The sequence below is a fragment of the Hippopotamus amphibius genome, chromosome 9 (genome assembly GCF_030028045.1).
Source record: "Hippopotamus amphibius kiboko isolate mHipAmp2 chromosome 9, mHipAmp2.hap2, whole genome shotgun sequence".
Taxonomy (NCBI): domain Eukaryota; kingdom Metazoa; phylum Chordata; class Mammalia; order Artiodactyla; family Hippopotamidae; genus Hippopotamus; species Hippopotamus amphibius.
In genome coordinates this window covers 107,054,924-107,071,053 of record NC_080194.1, presented here as the reverse complement: position 1 = coordinate 107,071,053, position 16,130 = coordinate 107,054,924, and the positions used below count along the sequence as shown (strand labels likewise).

The 16,130-nt window shown below is 53.4% G+C and overlaps 1 protein-coding gene across 5 annotated transcripts in view; it reads right to left on the bottom strand.

The window, feature by feature from the left end:
• Positions 1 to 276: 276 nt before the first annotated feature.
• The window catches only part of GTF2IRD1 (GTF2I repeat domain containing 1), a 113,639-nt gene continuing 97,785 nt past the window's right edge, over positions 277 to 16,130 (bottom strand). For 4 of the 5 annotated variants that reach the window (XM_057748120.1, XM_057748121.1, XM_057748122.1 and 1 more), the window contains 5 exons: positions 8,283 to 8,360; positions 6,205 to 6,397; positions 4,277 to 4,314; positions 1,588 to 1,724; positions 315 to 513 (listed from right to left, as the gene is read on the bottom strand). In XM_057748120.1, the coding sequence (XP_057604103.1) occupies positions 445 to 513; positions 1,588 to 1,724; positions 4,277 to 4,314; positions 6,205 to 6,397; positions 8,283 to 8,360 (515 nt within the window). In that variant the 3' untranslated portion in view covers positions 315 to 444. Of the gene's footprint in view, positions 514 to 1,587; positions 1,725 to 4,276; positions 4,315 to 6,204; positions 6,398 to 8,282; positions 8,361 to 16,130 lie in introns of all 5 variants that reach the window. The other variant, XM_057748118.1, reaches the window with a different exon arrangement.

The window sequence follows — 16,130 nt, the reverse complement described above, 5'->3', positions numbered from 1 at the left end:
CAGCCCCTCACCACACTGCACACTCCCTGAGGCCAGGGCCTTGGCCTGGCATTTTGTCTTCTGTGATGCCCGCATCCTGAGGTCATGTGACCCCAGCAGCAGCCAAATGAGTGAAGTCTGTACCCAAGGCCCCGTGGTCAGGGCCACCGCCTCTGCTTTGGCAAGAATGGAGGGCCTGGGCAGGCCACCCGAGCTGGCTTTCCTGACCTCGTTCCAGTGACGCCTCCGGCCACAAATTCCAAGAGAGAAACACGCAACAGGAACAAAGGCGATGCTTTTTTTTTTTTTTTTTTTACTTATTTAAAAAGGCCTTGATGGCAGGAATATAGTGTAAAAATCATTGGAAAAACTAAAAGGCATCGATACATATCCGAATATACACTTTGTACATAAATTACATTTCCTTTAGTCTTTCTGAGTGAGGTCCTGATTCAGCACTGAGGTCTAGTAATTCAGAGGTCCTGGGAGCTGCACGTTCAGGCCGGCATAGTCCACCATGTACATTGGCCATTGCTAGAGAGAAGGGGACAGACATCCTGGGTTAGGACTCCAGGTGACGTGGCGAACACACCAGAACACTCAGCGCTGCTTTCTGAAGGGCTTCCTCAGATGCTATTTATTTTGAAGCCGTGGAAGGCCAAGAGAGGGGATGTGATCTGTCTAAGGTCACACAGTATACCAGTGGCCATGGGGCCTGGGCTGAAGCCTTCTGACCTGTGTCCCCGGGGCTAACCATGTGGGCAGACAGGTGGGGAGGGAGATGGAGATTGGCTTAGAACAGGTGGTGACCCCCACAGACTCAACCCCCTCCAGGCCTCAGGCTCCAAAGCAGCTGTTCTGTCTCTCTAGGTGGTGGGAGGGGCTAGGGACCCTCTGCGAGCACCCTGGCAAGAACAGAGGCAAAGCCCGAACTTCACAGTTTATCAGGAAGGGATCCAAGGATAAACAAATCCTAACGTCACTTTCAACTGTCTTCTGATAGTCTCCCCATTTGGACTCGGGATTTCAAAGCTAGTATTTTGAAATCACAAAGAACCCTTAAGTGTGTGCCCTTAATGAGGTTTTCCTCTTGGGTGGGAGAAAAAAAACAGCCACGTGGCAGAATGCGTGGAGCTTTGGAGGTGGGGTCTCCATCCACCACTGATCAGCCGTGCGGCCGCAGAGTCAGACGGCCTCTGACCCTGGTTTTCCTCGTCTACATATTGCAGGTAACACCCACACCTCACAGGGCTGTGGCTCAGAGGATGTGATGTGAGCACAGAGATTAGCCTAGCATCTGATTGCCCCAGGAACCCGGGAGTCTGCTTGATGTCCTGCTGAGCCAGGGGTGTGAGGTCCCTTCCTTCTCCCAGGCCTCAGCTTGCCCATCTGGGAGGGTGTGAACTCCTTCCCTGGGCACCTGTGAGCACCTGATGAGAGGGGGTGGACTATCTGATGCATGTGGCAGGTAGACGTGTCTGCAGACCCCACCCAGAGCCTAGCATCTCCTCGCACCCCAGACCCACGCCCCAGAGTAGATGACCCTGCCCAAGTGCCGGCTGAAAGCCAGAGAGAAGAGCAGTCAGGTCCAGGTCTGTGTAACTTTACCACGAGTGAGATCTGGTTGGTGGATGCCACCGACTCCGGGTTAGAGGAGGAGGAAGAGGAAGACGAGGAGGAGGAGGAGACGGAGTTCCCTTCAGAGACCCGCTTTCTCTTGCGCTTGGGAATGCTGCTGTCTTTGGCTGGTGGGAGAAAGGGTTGCTGATGCCGGGTACCAAGGCCATTGTGTCTCGGCCTCTTGACCTCCCTGGAGAAGGTCTTGTTCTCAGGTTTGAAGTCCCCTTCTCAGCACTCAAGGCTCCCAGCCCACCATCCGCTGAGGCCCATCTCTGCAGCCTCCTTCCCTAAGCAGGCCTCGCACCCCACTCGTCCACCCTCCTGCTCCCGCTCACTTGTCTGCTTTGCTGACACTATAGCTTCCTCCCCCAGGTAGGCCTCCCAAGCAGGCTCAGCTCAGGCCCAGGGTTTCCTTATACCCTCCCCAGACCATGTAGCCTGCGGGGTCCCAGCCTCCCCAGAACTCCTAGACCCAGAGCCACACAGACTTAGACTTAGGAAGAGTCACTTAATGGCCCTGCACCTTCATTTTGTCATAAGTAAAAGGTGAGTAAGATCTCGCAGGTTTGCTGGGAGAGTCTCATGAGATCATGGGTCTGGTCCCCAGTAAATGGTCAGAAACTGAGACTTGGTATCAGTATTGTTGCTACTGTTACCGCCGATGGGTGATGACCCAGATCTGATGACCCAGATCTGACCCGCTGTGACAGATGACAGGTCACAGGTACTAGCCAACAGGTAGTGTCCCAGTGCAAAGGAACCCTGGTTTAGAGCCAGGAGTCCTCAGTTCAAACTCCACTGCTACCACTTACTAGCTGTGTGACCCCGGGAAAATGATTAACCTCTCAGAGTCAAAAGGGGAAAACTGTGATATGAGACTCAAAGGAGATTACGTGTGTGAAAGAGCCTAGTACCAAGCCAAGCACAGAGCAGGACTAGCAGGGGTTGTGTTGCTGCTGAGTTCAATTCATGTGAATATGTAAGACTCATCAAAAAGATTTGCAGCAGTGTGTTGGGGACTTCCCTGGCAGTCCAGTGGTTAGGACTCCGTGCTTCCACTGCAGGGGGCCCGGTGTGCCATCTCTGGATGGGGAACTAAGATCCTGCATGCCACGAGGCCAAAAAAATTTTAAAAAAAGATTTGCAGCTGTGTGCTGAATAAATGGGGATTGGGTTTGACTGAGCCCATCAGAAGGGTCTTAATGACATAGCATGAGAGCAGGCTGGGCCCGGGGGCAACTCTTTGTCCAGCTGATGAAGCAAAACCAGAGCCTGGGGTCTGGGATGTGGTATAAGCAGAGATCCCGGGAGACAGAAGACTCTGGAGGCAGGAGGAGCCCAGGCTGGGAGCTAAGGAGCAGGGATTGTTGTGGGAGGCTCTACATGCAAACAAGTCAGAGGTGCCGGCCCAGGGCTGTGGCCCCCCTGGTGCCACCGTAAGACCCTAAAGATGGCGATGGTGCAAGGTGGTGGATGCAAGTGACAGCATCCAACCTCTGATTGTTTGCCCCAAACTCTCCTCCCTGAGGCTTCCATGGGGCCTTCTGCGTGTCTGCCTTTGACTTGAGAGCAGCTCCCAAACCTAGTCACCTCCCGACCCTAAGTGCCTGGTGTCATGCCCTTGGTATCAGCACATGGCAGAAGGTGGTGGCTCCTGGCTGCCTATGCCACCCCAGGCGGTGGTGTTCCAGGGGAACCAGGACCATCTGGAGTTGGGGCTTCGGGCAGGCTGGGGTGGGGCAGCCTCCTTGACTCCCGTCACTGTCCCCATTGAGCAGCCACGCTGGGGCCTCCAGTCCAAGGTGGCCAGTGGTTCCGCTGAAGTCCCTTCCCCTGCCTGGGCTTCTTTTCCCAGCTGTACCATGAGGAGTGGGACTAGATGGGTGTGGTTTTTTTGCGGGCGGGGGGGAGGGGGTTGGCATGCCACGCGGCTTGTGGGATCTTAGTTCCCTGACCAGGGATCCAACCCGGGTCCTCAGCAGTGGAAGCACAGAGTCCTAACCACTGGACTGCTGGGGAATTCTCTGTAGATTGATGTTTCTTTTCTTCTTCTTTTTTTTATACACACTTATTGGAGTAGAATTGCCTTACAATGTTGTGTTAGTTTCTGCTGTACAACAAAGTGAATCAGCTATATTTCGGCGTTTCTTAATCAGAGCTGCACCTGTGCACCATCCTCTCGAGTCCTGTGGCACTCCTGCTTGACCAGAATCCCAGAGTCTCCTGGGTTCCCATGCCCTGAGAGGTTCTAGAAGACCATGGTCTGGTGCAGGTGTTGCCCTGCAAATGCAGGCAGAATCGAGGGAGCCCAGCCAGCCTCGGGCAGCGCCTGCCTGCCTGCCTCACCCCTGCGGGCAGCACATCTCCTGTCTTCCCCCATCACCTGTCTTCCCCTCCCCAGGTGGCTTCCCCATCCTACCTGACAGCCCCTCCCGCTGGCTGCAGCCTGCCCCTCGTCCACTCTAGCTGATCTGACACACTCAGCCCTCTGTGGCAGGGCCTATCTGAAGGGTGCCTGCAGGTTTCCTGGCGCTGCAGAGGGAGGTGGCAAGCTCCCTGGGGAGGTACTGGGCAGGGTGACTACACTGCCCTCTACTGCGTGCCACCTGGCCTGGACCTGCCCATAGACTCTGGTCCCCAAGAGGCAGAAGGGTGGAATCTTTAGCCTCTGACTTACCTGGCCCCTTGGCATCATTGCAGATTTCTGCAAAAGGTCTGAAAAAGAGAGAAATGGGGAGGTAGTAGGAAAATGAGGTTTCCCCTCCTCCTCCTCACCTGCTCCATGAATATGGGTGACATCTCTCGTGAGGTGAGAGGCTGCCGCCACTGCTGGAACATTAGGCGGGTAAGACCTGGACGGAAACGGTCAGCATCCCCACCCAGAGCAGGCAATGATCGCCAACCTGGCACTGTCAGGGTCCAGCCAGGCAGGTTGCCCCTCTGGGCCCGGTTTCCTCCAGAAAGCGAGGGTGTCACCTGACCAAGGGATCAGAAGTGTGTGCCTAGACCTATGTAAATGGGTATTTGAGACAGTAGTACATATGAATATATCTTTTACTTTTTATTTTATTGATTATTTTACTTGTAGCCTTATTACAGGAACCACCCCCCTACCCTCGCAAATTAGACATAACCTAAATGTCCATCAGTAGAGGACATTATGGTCCATCTAAACAGTCATTAAAGGGAGTTGTCATGGAAGTGGATAATGGTCAACGACACGCAAGACAGCCAGGGAGGAAACAGCAAGTTTTACTTACTTTGTACAAATAAATACTATTTGATCTGTTTCATTTTTCAAAAAAAAAGAAAAAAGAAAAAAGAAAAAAAAAACCACCTAATAGGCATTAAAAGAAAAGTGGAAATGTGGAAGGAAAACCCCAGAATGTCTTCGGTGGTTCTCTCTGGGAGGTATGCCTTTGGGGGAGTGGGCACTTTCTCCTATTTTCCAGAAGTTACTTCAGGGGGTGGACTGTAGGTAGGAAGGGAGAGAAACCTCTACTTTTCATTTGAGACCCCTCTGAATACTCTGATTTTTTTGACACATGCAAATATTGTTTTAATCTTAAAACACGGAGTATAAAATTGAAAAGAAAACATGGGTAGGGGAAAAAGTAAGAAAGAAATGCATCACCAGTGTTAACTCTGAATAGGAGGGTTATGGGTTATCTTTTTTTTCTACCTTTTTGTATTTCCCAAGTTTGCTGTGTATATTGTTTCTAAATCCGAAAATAATCAAATAAACTATTGTATTTGAAAAAAAAAACAAACCCTATAGGGATATATAGTAAAATACGGTTAGCTCTGGGTGGTGGGGGTACTGAATTACTGTTACTGTCTAAATACAGTAAAATGGGTAAAAATGAGTGGTATAATAAAAAAAATCAAATGTAATTAAAATTGAAAAAATAAACACTCATGACTGCTGAGGCCGTGTGTTTCAGTTGAAAGAGGTTGTAATCAGGACATCACGTGCTACAGACTGAATTGCCTGCATCCCCGAAAAATCCAAATGTTGAAACCTAATCCCCAGCGGGATGGTATTGATTGGCTGGGCCTTTAGGAGGTGATTAGGTCAGGAGGGGGGAGCCCTGTGAACAGGATTAGTGCCCTTATATAAGAGGCCACAGGTTGCTCCCTAGTGTCTTCCACCAAGTGAGGACACAGTGGAAAGAGGGCAACCTGTGAACCAGGAAGGGCCTCACCAGACACCGAATCTGCTGGCACCTTGATCTTGGACTTACCAGCCTCCAGAACGGTGAGAAATAAATTTCTGTTGTTTAAGCCACCCGGCCCATGGTGTTCTGTTATAGCAGCCTGAATGGACTAAGATACCTGGGTCTGGAGCCCAGCTGACTCACTGTGATTTACACCTCCCCTTTCCTCACTCTGGGTATCCGTTTCCTCATCTTTAAGATGAGAGTGTTAAGCTAGCCCATCTCCTGGGTTCTGTGCAAGTGAAAGGTCCCTCTCTCTCCTTTTCTCTGTCTCTCTCTCTTCCTGACTCCTGGCTGGGTCTGCTTTGGGGGTTTCCCCTCCCAGATCCAAGCAGTGCCCTCTCCCATGGCCCCCACCCACCGTGCCGCAGGTGCTGGGGGCACTCACTGGAGCTGGTTGATGATGACCATGCGGACATGCTCCCGGGCCTTCAGGATCTTCTCCAGCCGGTGTATGTCGTACGTATTGGGGTTCCGGAAAGGGATGTCATCGGGCAGGCCCGTGACCTCGACAGCGTCTGGGCTGTCCCGAATCAGTTTGTAAGGGACCAGCACAGGCCGGTTCAGGCCCAGGGCCTCACCTAGAGGGTACAGGGGGTCAGGAAAGATGTCCCCTGTCAAAGCCAAGTTCTCTGGGGAACAGCTGGGACCCGGCACAGCTCTACTGAGTAGCCACCACACCACAGAGAGTTTACAAGTCAACACACACAGCACTTTTTTTTTTTATCCAATTAGCAAAACTAAAAATCCAGGGGGATGGGGGCGGGAAGAACGGGGAGCTTGGGATTAGCAGATGCAAACTAGTATATATAGGATGGATAAACAACAAGGTCCTACTGTAGGGCATAGGGAACGATATTCAGTATCCTGTGATCAACCAGAATGGAAAAGAATATGAAAAAGAATATATATATGTATAACTGAGTCACTTTGCTGTACTACTCAACACTGTAAATTAACACAGCACTGTAAATCACTATACTTCAATAAAATTAAAAAAAAAAAAATCTAGGGAATTCCGTGGAGGTCCAGCGGTTAGGACTCTGCACTTCCACTGAAGTAAGGCACAGGGTTCAATCCCTGCTCAGGGAACTAAGATCCTGCATGCCTCACAGCGAGGCCCCCCAACCCCCCCAAAAAAACCCAAAACCCAACACTGACAATGAAATAGGTACTTTCACACACACCCTGTGCAATGACTTGTTAGGTGTGCACGCCTGGACCTGACAAATGAGGACCTGACGTCTGCTTAAAATCCACTCCTATTGTGTTAGAAAAAACAAAAGTCCTTACTTAGGTATTTACGGCTGAAATGACAGGATGTCTTAGATTTGTTTTAAAGTACTAAAACTATCAAAGGGTGCCTGTGGAAATGGATGAAATAAGACTGGCAAAACACAGAAGCTGGGCTGGGGTTACACGGTGTGTCACTGCATAATTCTCTGCTTTTGTATATGTTTGAAAACTGACCCCAAAATAAAAAGTGAAAAAGACACCGCAAACCACCAGCAGAGTCACTTCCTGTTACTCTCAAAATGAAACCCCAGCTCGGAGTTCTAGCCTGCCCACCCCGCTCCCCGTCATCGGGACAACTTCCCACCTGCTCGCTCCTGTTCCAGGCCCTCCTGCCTTTTCACAGCTCCCCAGTCACTGAGCTGTTCCCTTTGCCTGGCAAGCTTCCCTCTAATGTCTGTCCTCTGTCCCCTCCTGACATTCTAGTTCTGGCTAAAACATCCCTTCCTCCGAGGAGCTTCACTGATCCAGACAGGCCATGGCTACCTGCCTCTCAGCCACAGCCTCCTCATCGCACTTGTACATTTCCTGTTTTCCTTTGTCACTCTCTGAAATTCTTTTTTTTTTCCCAATTGTTTTTCTCCGCTACAATACAAAGTGGAGACAATACTACTAAATCCACCCCAAACAAAATGTACACAGAGCACCTAGGGCAGCCTGGCATTCAGCAATCTAGAAAATGCTCCATCGGTGGTAACTGTATTATCAACTGCACCACCCTGGGTTCTGCCCTGGCACCTGGATGCCTTCTGCACAGGAGCTGGCACCTTTCATCTATCCCACGGCCAGTTCCCTCCCGACACGGAGCCCCCAGACAGGATCAGACGCCTTCCTCTGGAATCTCAGGGCCCAGTGTGTGCTGGACAGATGAGCGTCTGCGTGAAACAAGCACTCGGCCGTGAGCCACGACCTCCGCCACACAGCCCAGCCCTGGAGGAGCAGAAATACTGACCGCCGCCCCACGGTGTGCACCACATATCGGGGGTTTTCTCCCCTCTCTTGGCTGGGGAGAATGAGGGATCAGCTCCCGTGAGTCTCAGACAGGGCAACTATGTCCCCAGAGGGCGGACGGGCCAGCTGGGGGCAACTGGAGGCCAGGCTGGCTGCAGAGGGAGGGGAACCCCAGAGAAGGCTGCTCCCCTAAGCCCTGCCCTCTCCCCACCACACACTGACCGTATTTCTCGTTGAAGAGCTCCTTCACCTGCTCCCGGAGGATCACCTTCTCCCCGAGTCTGTTGGCGTCATCTTCATCTATGAGAAGAAGACAAGGGGGCGTGAGGGTCTGCACAGGCTCAGCCACTGGACCTGCTCCTTCTCCACTGTGGCAGCCCAGACCCTCACTCTCCAGGGCCCGCCCACTCCCCTGCAGCCTGTTTCTTGCCTCAGCCGTCTGTCTGTACATCCACCCACCCGTCCCACATTCCTGAACAGCTTTCCCAGCACAGGCCCCATGTCAGGCATGGAGCACCCTGAATTCTAGGAAGAAAGAGACTAAAATGAACTAAGATGCCAGGGCGATTTTGAGGATGGCAAGAAATCATAGCAAAGGAGGGTTGTCACCATGTTTCATTCTGGAGTTAGAGAATTGTGAGTTCTTCAATTAAACTCACTTTCCCTACCCCGAGGAGATGGAGGCCGGGAGCCTCCTCGCAGGAACTCACAGCCTAGCGGGGGTGGCGCCCAGGCACAGTGCCCACACAGACGTGCGACAGGGGACACCCCCAAGGAAATGGGGCATGAATCGGGGTGCCTACCGGTCTGTGCAAGTCTGGGGAGGCCCTCTGGGAGAGCAGGTAGGGGTCTGTGATGGATGGGGTGGGGCTGGGAAAAGACACCAGGTGCAGGACTGGCCCATGCGTGGGCACCGAAGGTGAAAGGTCACACTGTGCTGGATGCAGCAGAAGCCGGGGTGGTCCAGGCGAGTGGGGAGTGATGGGTCCAGCAGTGTGAGCCAACCTGATGGAGCTGGGCTCTCAGGAACGCACCCTGGCTGCCTCTCAGACCAAGAGCCCAAGGCCTGTGAGCAGGGAGACAGGCACGTTTTGGGTGCAGGGGGGCTGCACACACTTCCCGCCCAGCGTCCAGGGCAGCCCTACGTGGGCACCTTCTCCTTGGACCCTGTGCTCCCCTCGCCGCTCTCCTTGGCCTAGAAGAGCAGCTGGGGTCCATGGCGCCCCAGAGACAGGCCTGGGCTGGGCCGGGGAGAAGTGGGGAGGGATGGGATGGCGGAGGTCCGGGCAGAGCGGCTGTGGGCGGGCGTGTGCCCTGGGCAGGGGAGGGAGCTGGAGTTCCAGGAAGGGGCCCGGGCACCCTCACACAGGGACCACACGGGGCTGGGCCTCTGGGGCCGGGGTGGGAGCAGAGCTGGAAGCCGGCAGGGAGCCAGGGCCTGGGAGGTGAGGGGCAGAGCAGACAGAATGGGTCTGTGAAGAAAAACAACTCCCGTTTTAATCTGGAAAATCTCACAGGCTCGGTTCCATGTAGGAGGCCAAGGGCTCTGTGCCACTCAGACTGTCTGCTGCCCCCGCCTGTACTTCACCCCGCGGCCAGGAGGCCCAGCCCTCCCCCTGCACCACCGCCAGGAAGGAGCCTCCCTTCCCAGCCCAGGGCCGCCCCGCTGGGCAGAGAGCTTCCCGCACTGCCTGGAGCCCCCTCCTCCTGCACCCGCTGCCCTCGGCTGCCCAAGCTCCTGACTGGAATCTAGATCTGCCGACTCTCAGAGCCCTGAATCCCTCTCTAACCGGCCACCTGGGTGCCCATGAGACACTGCACACGTCAGGCATCCCAGATAACGTCCTCCTCCTGTGTCCCCACGTCAGGGAGTGATGGCCCTACTCGGCCACACCAAGACCCCAAACTCAGCACCCCCGGGAGCCCTCCAGCTTCCCACATGCCCCGACACAGCCCTTCCAGACGGTCTTCAGGACCCCAGATGTTGCAAGAATCAACCTGACCCTCCTCCAGGTCAGCAGACAACCAGGGCAGAGCCCTGGGCCCTGGGACCACCTAGAGCCTGCAGGGAGGTGGAGGACACTCTCTTTTTTTATTCTTACATAAATTTATTTATTTATTTATTTATTTATTGGCTGTGTTGGGTCCCTGTCACTGTACGTGGGCTTTCTCTAGTTGAGGTGAGCAGGGGCTACTCTTTGTTGCAGTGCATGGGCTTCTCTTGTTGCGGAGCACGGGCTCTAAGCCCGGGGGCTTCAGTAGTTGTGGCATGCAGGCTGAACAGTTGTGGCTCATGTGCTCTAGAGCACATGCTCAGCAGTTGTGGTGCATGGGCTTAGTTGCTCTGTGGCATGTGGAAATCTTCCTGGTCCAGGGATTGAACCTATGTCCCCTGCACTGGTAGGAGGATTCTTAACCACTGCGTCACCAGGGAAGTCCGGAAGATACTCTCTATCTAGCTATCCCCCTGCCACCAGGGATTGCTCTGGTGGCCGGGATTCTGCACGGGCATCGCAGCACCACACAGGTCAGGGAAAGATCAACCTGGATTCACTCAATGTACATCGGACACTCTTTTGGCAGCTTTCCCAGACATGGTCATGGCCACTGCTCACCACGGCTGAGGACACAAAGGTTCAGAGAGGTTAAGTAAGCTGCCCAAGGTCACACAGCCGCTAAGTGCCAGGAATACTCTGTCTGATGCAAAAGTCCTGGTCTTTCACTCTACCGTGCACCCTAGGTTTCCTGAAGTCTCAGTTTCCTATCTGTAGAAAGAAGGGGTGATCTTCAAGGAGTTTCCTCTAAATCTCTTGTTCTATCAGCTCATAGCTCTTCTGTCGCCTCTCAGGCCCAGGACAGGGCCGGTCTCAGTCAGCACATGACAAAGCCTTCTGGATTAAAAGGAAGTAAACAGCACCTCAAAGACAAGCCCGCAAGCTCAGGTCCCTGTGGTTGCCGGCCGTGGCCGTGTGGCCATCACCTGTGCACGTAGGTGTGTCTGGGAGCACAGGACTCACTCACCTCCCCCACCTCCCCCTGCAGGCTCCTGCTGCACCACTGCCAGTGGATGGAGAGAGACAAAGACAGGGCAGGCCTGAGCTTCACACTGCCCTCGCCTTGGGAGAGGCCACGCCAGGCCCGGAAGGGCAAAGAAAACCTAGGCTTGTGCTGGCTCTGCCAGGCATGGGCCGTGTCACTTCTCAGCTTTTCTGCTCACTGTCTTGTTACAATATTTGTCTTGGACAAATATTTCACGAGCACCGTTCCATCTGGATGCAGTGCTGTCCTTGGGCATTTAGCAGAGTACAGAAAGCAGCCCCAGACGAGGCAGGGGACAGTGAGAAACACTGTGACCCACTGGGCTTAAGAACTGTCAGAGCATGGCTCATGGAAGCACAGGGAGGGGGGACCCCAACCTAGCTGAGGATCAAGGAGGGCTTCCCAGAGGAGGTGACAGCCATGCTGGGATGCAGCCTTACCTGCATGTTGGGGTTCCAGGCATCCCATGGGTGATCAACATGTGTTGGCGGACATGAAAAATTTCCCCTCCCCTACGTCTTGTCTGATCTAGGGGGGAAAGCACCCCCAAACCAGGCTGCAGCTGACCGGAAGGGGTGACAGCACACCACAGGGCGGCCAACAGGAAGGGACGGGGTGGGGCCCCAGCAGCAAACTGTGGCAGCAGTTCAATGTCAGGGACGTGGGGCCTGGCTGCCTGATGGACACTGGTGGCACCAAGAGTTTCCCGAACACCTCTGGAGCATGGTGGGGGCCTAGGGGTCTTTGTCCACAATACCAAGAACAGTCCCAGCTGCTGAGTGCACCGAGCACGTCCTACGTGCAGACTGTGTCAGGCCCATGACTCACGTCATCACTGGATCCTCTCAGCTCAGCATCGGGCCTCTGAAAGGACACGCACGTTTCTCTGCAGCTGCTCCTGGCTTTCCCCCCACCTCTTTGTTTTTACTTAATTTGGAGGAAGAGAGCTCCAGTTTCCTTCAAGGACTAGCTTTTGAATGAAATAGGCCAGGTTATGCGGTGGTTAAGAATCCGCCTGCCAACGCAGAGGACACGGGTGCAATCCCCGGGCCGGGAAGATCCCACATGCTGTGGAGCAATGAAGCCCGTGCACCACAAGTACTGAGCCTGCACTCTAGAGCCCATGAGCCACAACTATTGAGCCCACGTGCCGCAACTACTGAAGTCCACGTGCCTAGAGCCCGTGCTCTGCAACAAGAGAATCCACCATGGTAAAGAAAAAAAATAAAACAATAAAGAAAAAAAAAAAAGAAAGAAAGAAAGAAAAAAATAAAACAATACAGAGAATCCACCACGGTGAGAAGCCTGCGCATCGCAACGAAGAGTGGCCCCTGCTCGCCGCAACTAGAGAAAGCCTGTGCACAGTAATGAATACCCGACGCAGCCATAAATAAATAAATAAATAAATAAATTTATTTATTAAGAAAAAAGAACGAAAGAAATAGGCCAGGTTAGCCTCTGGTGGAGGCTGGAAGGGAGAGAGCCGCTGCTCCTCTGTGCACTTGGAGGAAACTGGAGGCAACCTCTTGGGTGGTGAGGGCAAAGGAGTGACCCAGTTTCTGGGAGGCTGAACCTGAACCCCAGGTGGTCCTGCCCCAGCCCCAGCCCTCCAGCTCCACGCAGGGGGTAGGGCTGAACACACTCGTGTCGGGGGGCTCAGAGGTGCCCAGGACAGAGCTGGGCTCTTGTGATGTGAATCGTGGCCACTGTCCCCAGCTGGCCCCCAGCCACATCCTGGTGAGTCCCAGGTGTGGGGGAGGAAAGGCCATGCTCCCTGCTAGCCTGCACGCCCAGCCAAGTGAGCCTCTTGACAGGCCGTGGGCGGGTCACGGGACTCCTTCCTGACAAACCAGGCTCCTGCCACTCCTGTCACTCACCCACTGTCTGGAGACGGGGCGGCCAGGCCTGTGGTCACCAGGGACCTCCCCAGGGACGACTGTGGGCAGCGGCTGTCCTAGCCTAGGTTGCGGTGTGCCCGCCCCAGCTACCATCACCTCGCAGTCTGTCCGCTTGTGGGCAAAACAAGGATCAGGGAAGCACTCAGAGAACACGAGAACATGGGGCGGGGCGGGGTGGGGGGTGAGACACCATCACTGGGGCCCCAAACCCAGTCTTTCCTGGACTCTGAGGCACAGCTCTGTCGCCAGGCGTTAAGACCACACGCTCTGAAGTCTGACTGCCTGGCTTCGAACCTTGGCTCATGACCTTGGGCAACCACTGGATTTCCGCGTTTGGAAAGGAGCAACCATGACCACAGGGAGCTGCAGTGAGGACGCTACGCCCGTGCCTGGCATGGTCTATGGGCTAGTTATTGTCACTCTTCTCCTCTGGGGGCACCTGCCCGAGCTTCTCTGAACCCAGGCTGGCTGTAAGAACACCAACGGTTGCAAACATTTCAGAATGTTCTCCATTTGGAAATGTCACAGGGCCCCACGCAGGGTGTGTGTGCCCTTCGTGTACCTGCTTGAATACCTGTAGACAGTGGGGAGAAAGGGGGGTCCTCAGGGCCAGTGACAGGGAAGGTCCCTGGCCCAGCAGACTGCAAGGCCATATTGACTATAACCCAAATGCTGTGTGGTGTTTGGAAAAGCACTCAACCTCTCCGAGCCTCAGTTCCTACATCCCTCAAATGGGAATCCTGGCCTGCTGGGAGGGATCCACTGATACCATGCATAAAAAAAATTTAAGGTCTTATGCCATCAATGTCAAGTTATCTCTGATGTTATTACCAGATCAATGACGCAGTTATCTTGTGTAGTCTTAGGAAACGAAATCTTACATATGAAACTCTTCCAGATAATGGAAGTTTATCCTAAGTCCCTGGGTTTGCTTTCCTCATTTGGGGGAGACCATTTTCTAAAACACATCAAGTACTCCTTTATTAAGCACATGGTTGGGGGTAGGAGGAGGTCATAACCTGACCGCCAGTGCCATCCAGAAAGTGCTGTTGAACTTGCCCTGGCTGCAGAGACCTGTCCCCCACTGCCCCGGGCTGGCATTTCTCCCGCCTCTTCCTGCTTTTTCCAGTTTTCTGGTCTCCTCTCTCTCTCTCACTGTTGTCTGCCCCAGTAGCTCTCATCTTGTCCTTTCTAATCTGCTGTCTGTTAGCCTGAGGATTAACTGAATTTTGCCTGGGGAAAGAAAGCAACCAAGCTTATTAAATCACAGCCATGCTATGTACACAGTTTTAAGCCAATCAGCTCAGGGTGATGCCTGGGGTGGCCCCACAGGCCTGTCCTGGGGCAAGGTACAAAGAGCCCAGAGCAGCCTGGCCTTTCTGCACCTTGTCTGAGGTCCCGGCTCAGGCTGATGACTGTGTGCTCATCTCATGATCCAAAATGATGCAGAGGCAGCCTGCGGCAAGGGATGCTGCTCAGAGGATGCTGCTGGACCACATCTCCGGGGAAGAGTGGGGTAGCTCTTCCTCCTCTCCCCCCTCGAAGCCGCCTCTCCTCTCTGCCAGGCTTGGGCTGGGCGATTCAGGCACAAAACAGACCCAGGCAGGCCTGGCTCTCAAGAGAACAGAGGGTGGCTATCCACGGACACCCCACCTTGGTGGGACAGCTGCTCCTCCCTGTGTGGGGAGCAGGGGCTGCTCAGGTGGAGGACAAGCCAAGTCCCTCTCTGGGGCCCTGCAACTTGCATGATACCTCCCTTTCCTGGCACCAGACCTTCGCCAGGATAAAAAAGGGTACACACAGGGACTTCCCTGGTGGCACAGTGGTTAAGAATCTGCCTGCCAATGCAGGGAACACGGGTTCGATCCCTGTTCCAGGAAGGTCACACATGCCATGAGGCAACTAAATTCATGCGCCACAACCACTGAGCCTGAGCTCTAAAGCCCATGAGCCACAACTACTGAGTCCCTGTGCCTAGAGCCCATGCTCTGCAACAAGAGAAGCCACCGCAATGAGAAGCCCTCGCACCACATAGAAGAGTAGCCCCCGCTTGCCGCAACTAGAGAAAGCCCACACATAGCAGCGAAGACCCAACGCAGCCAATAAATAAAATTAATAAATTTATTTTAAAAAAAAGGGTACACTCAGTTCATCTCTTAATCCCTTCCACGATCTGTATATAGGGGCAGCAGAAATTCCATCTGTTTTTGTTTTTTGGTTTTTTGGCAGTGCGGCACGGGATCTTAGTTCCCCAATCAGGGATTGAACCCAGGCCCACGGCAGTGAAAGCGCGAAGTCCTAACCACTGGACCACCAGGGGAGTCCTCCGTCAGTTTTACAGATGGAGAAACTGAGGCTCAGAGAGGGGATGGCTGTGCTGCAGTGGGGTGGAAGCCCTCCCCAGGCCCAGGATCTCATGTACCCAAGGGAATCTTTCGTATGAGCGCCAAAGAAAACACGCTCCGCTCGAGTGTGCTACGAGCACTCTTAGTAACAGCAAGATCGCGGAGGGAACCTGGATGGCCAAGGACAGGGGAATGGATGCATCCATCAAGGGACAGTCACTCAATGGAATATTACGGAGCCCTGAAAACAAACAGCTACAGCCACACATTTCAACATTATGTCATGTCATGGAAAGTGACAGAAGCAAACCCCAGGCTTGTTACAATCGGATACCTTGATTATAAAAGTTAAAAAAAAAAAAAAAGTAAAACGACACTATTTTGGTTTAGGCAAGTATTATACACAATAGACATATTTAAAAAAAAAATCAACCTGTGAGCAGTGATTAAATCATGGGGGATGAGAACGTCAAAGACATTTTTGGGAATTTGAATACAGACGGCACACTAGATGATAGGGAGTCAGCACGTTTCCTAAGTGTGACAGCGGTATTGTGGATCTGCAAAAGAATAGCACTGTTCTGGGGAGATGTGGGAGATGTGTGTTGAAATATTCAGGTGTGAACAGTCAAGATGTCTGCAACTTACTTTGAATGGAGAAAGAGGCAGAGACAGAATTCAATGGGGCGGGGTCTGTGTGTGTAGGAGAGACAGAGAGGGAGGGAGGGAAGAAATTTGGCAAAATCTAAGAATTAATGACCCCAGGGACTTCCCTTGTGGTCCAGCGG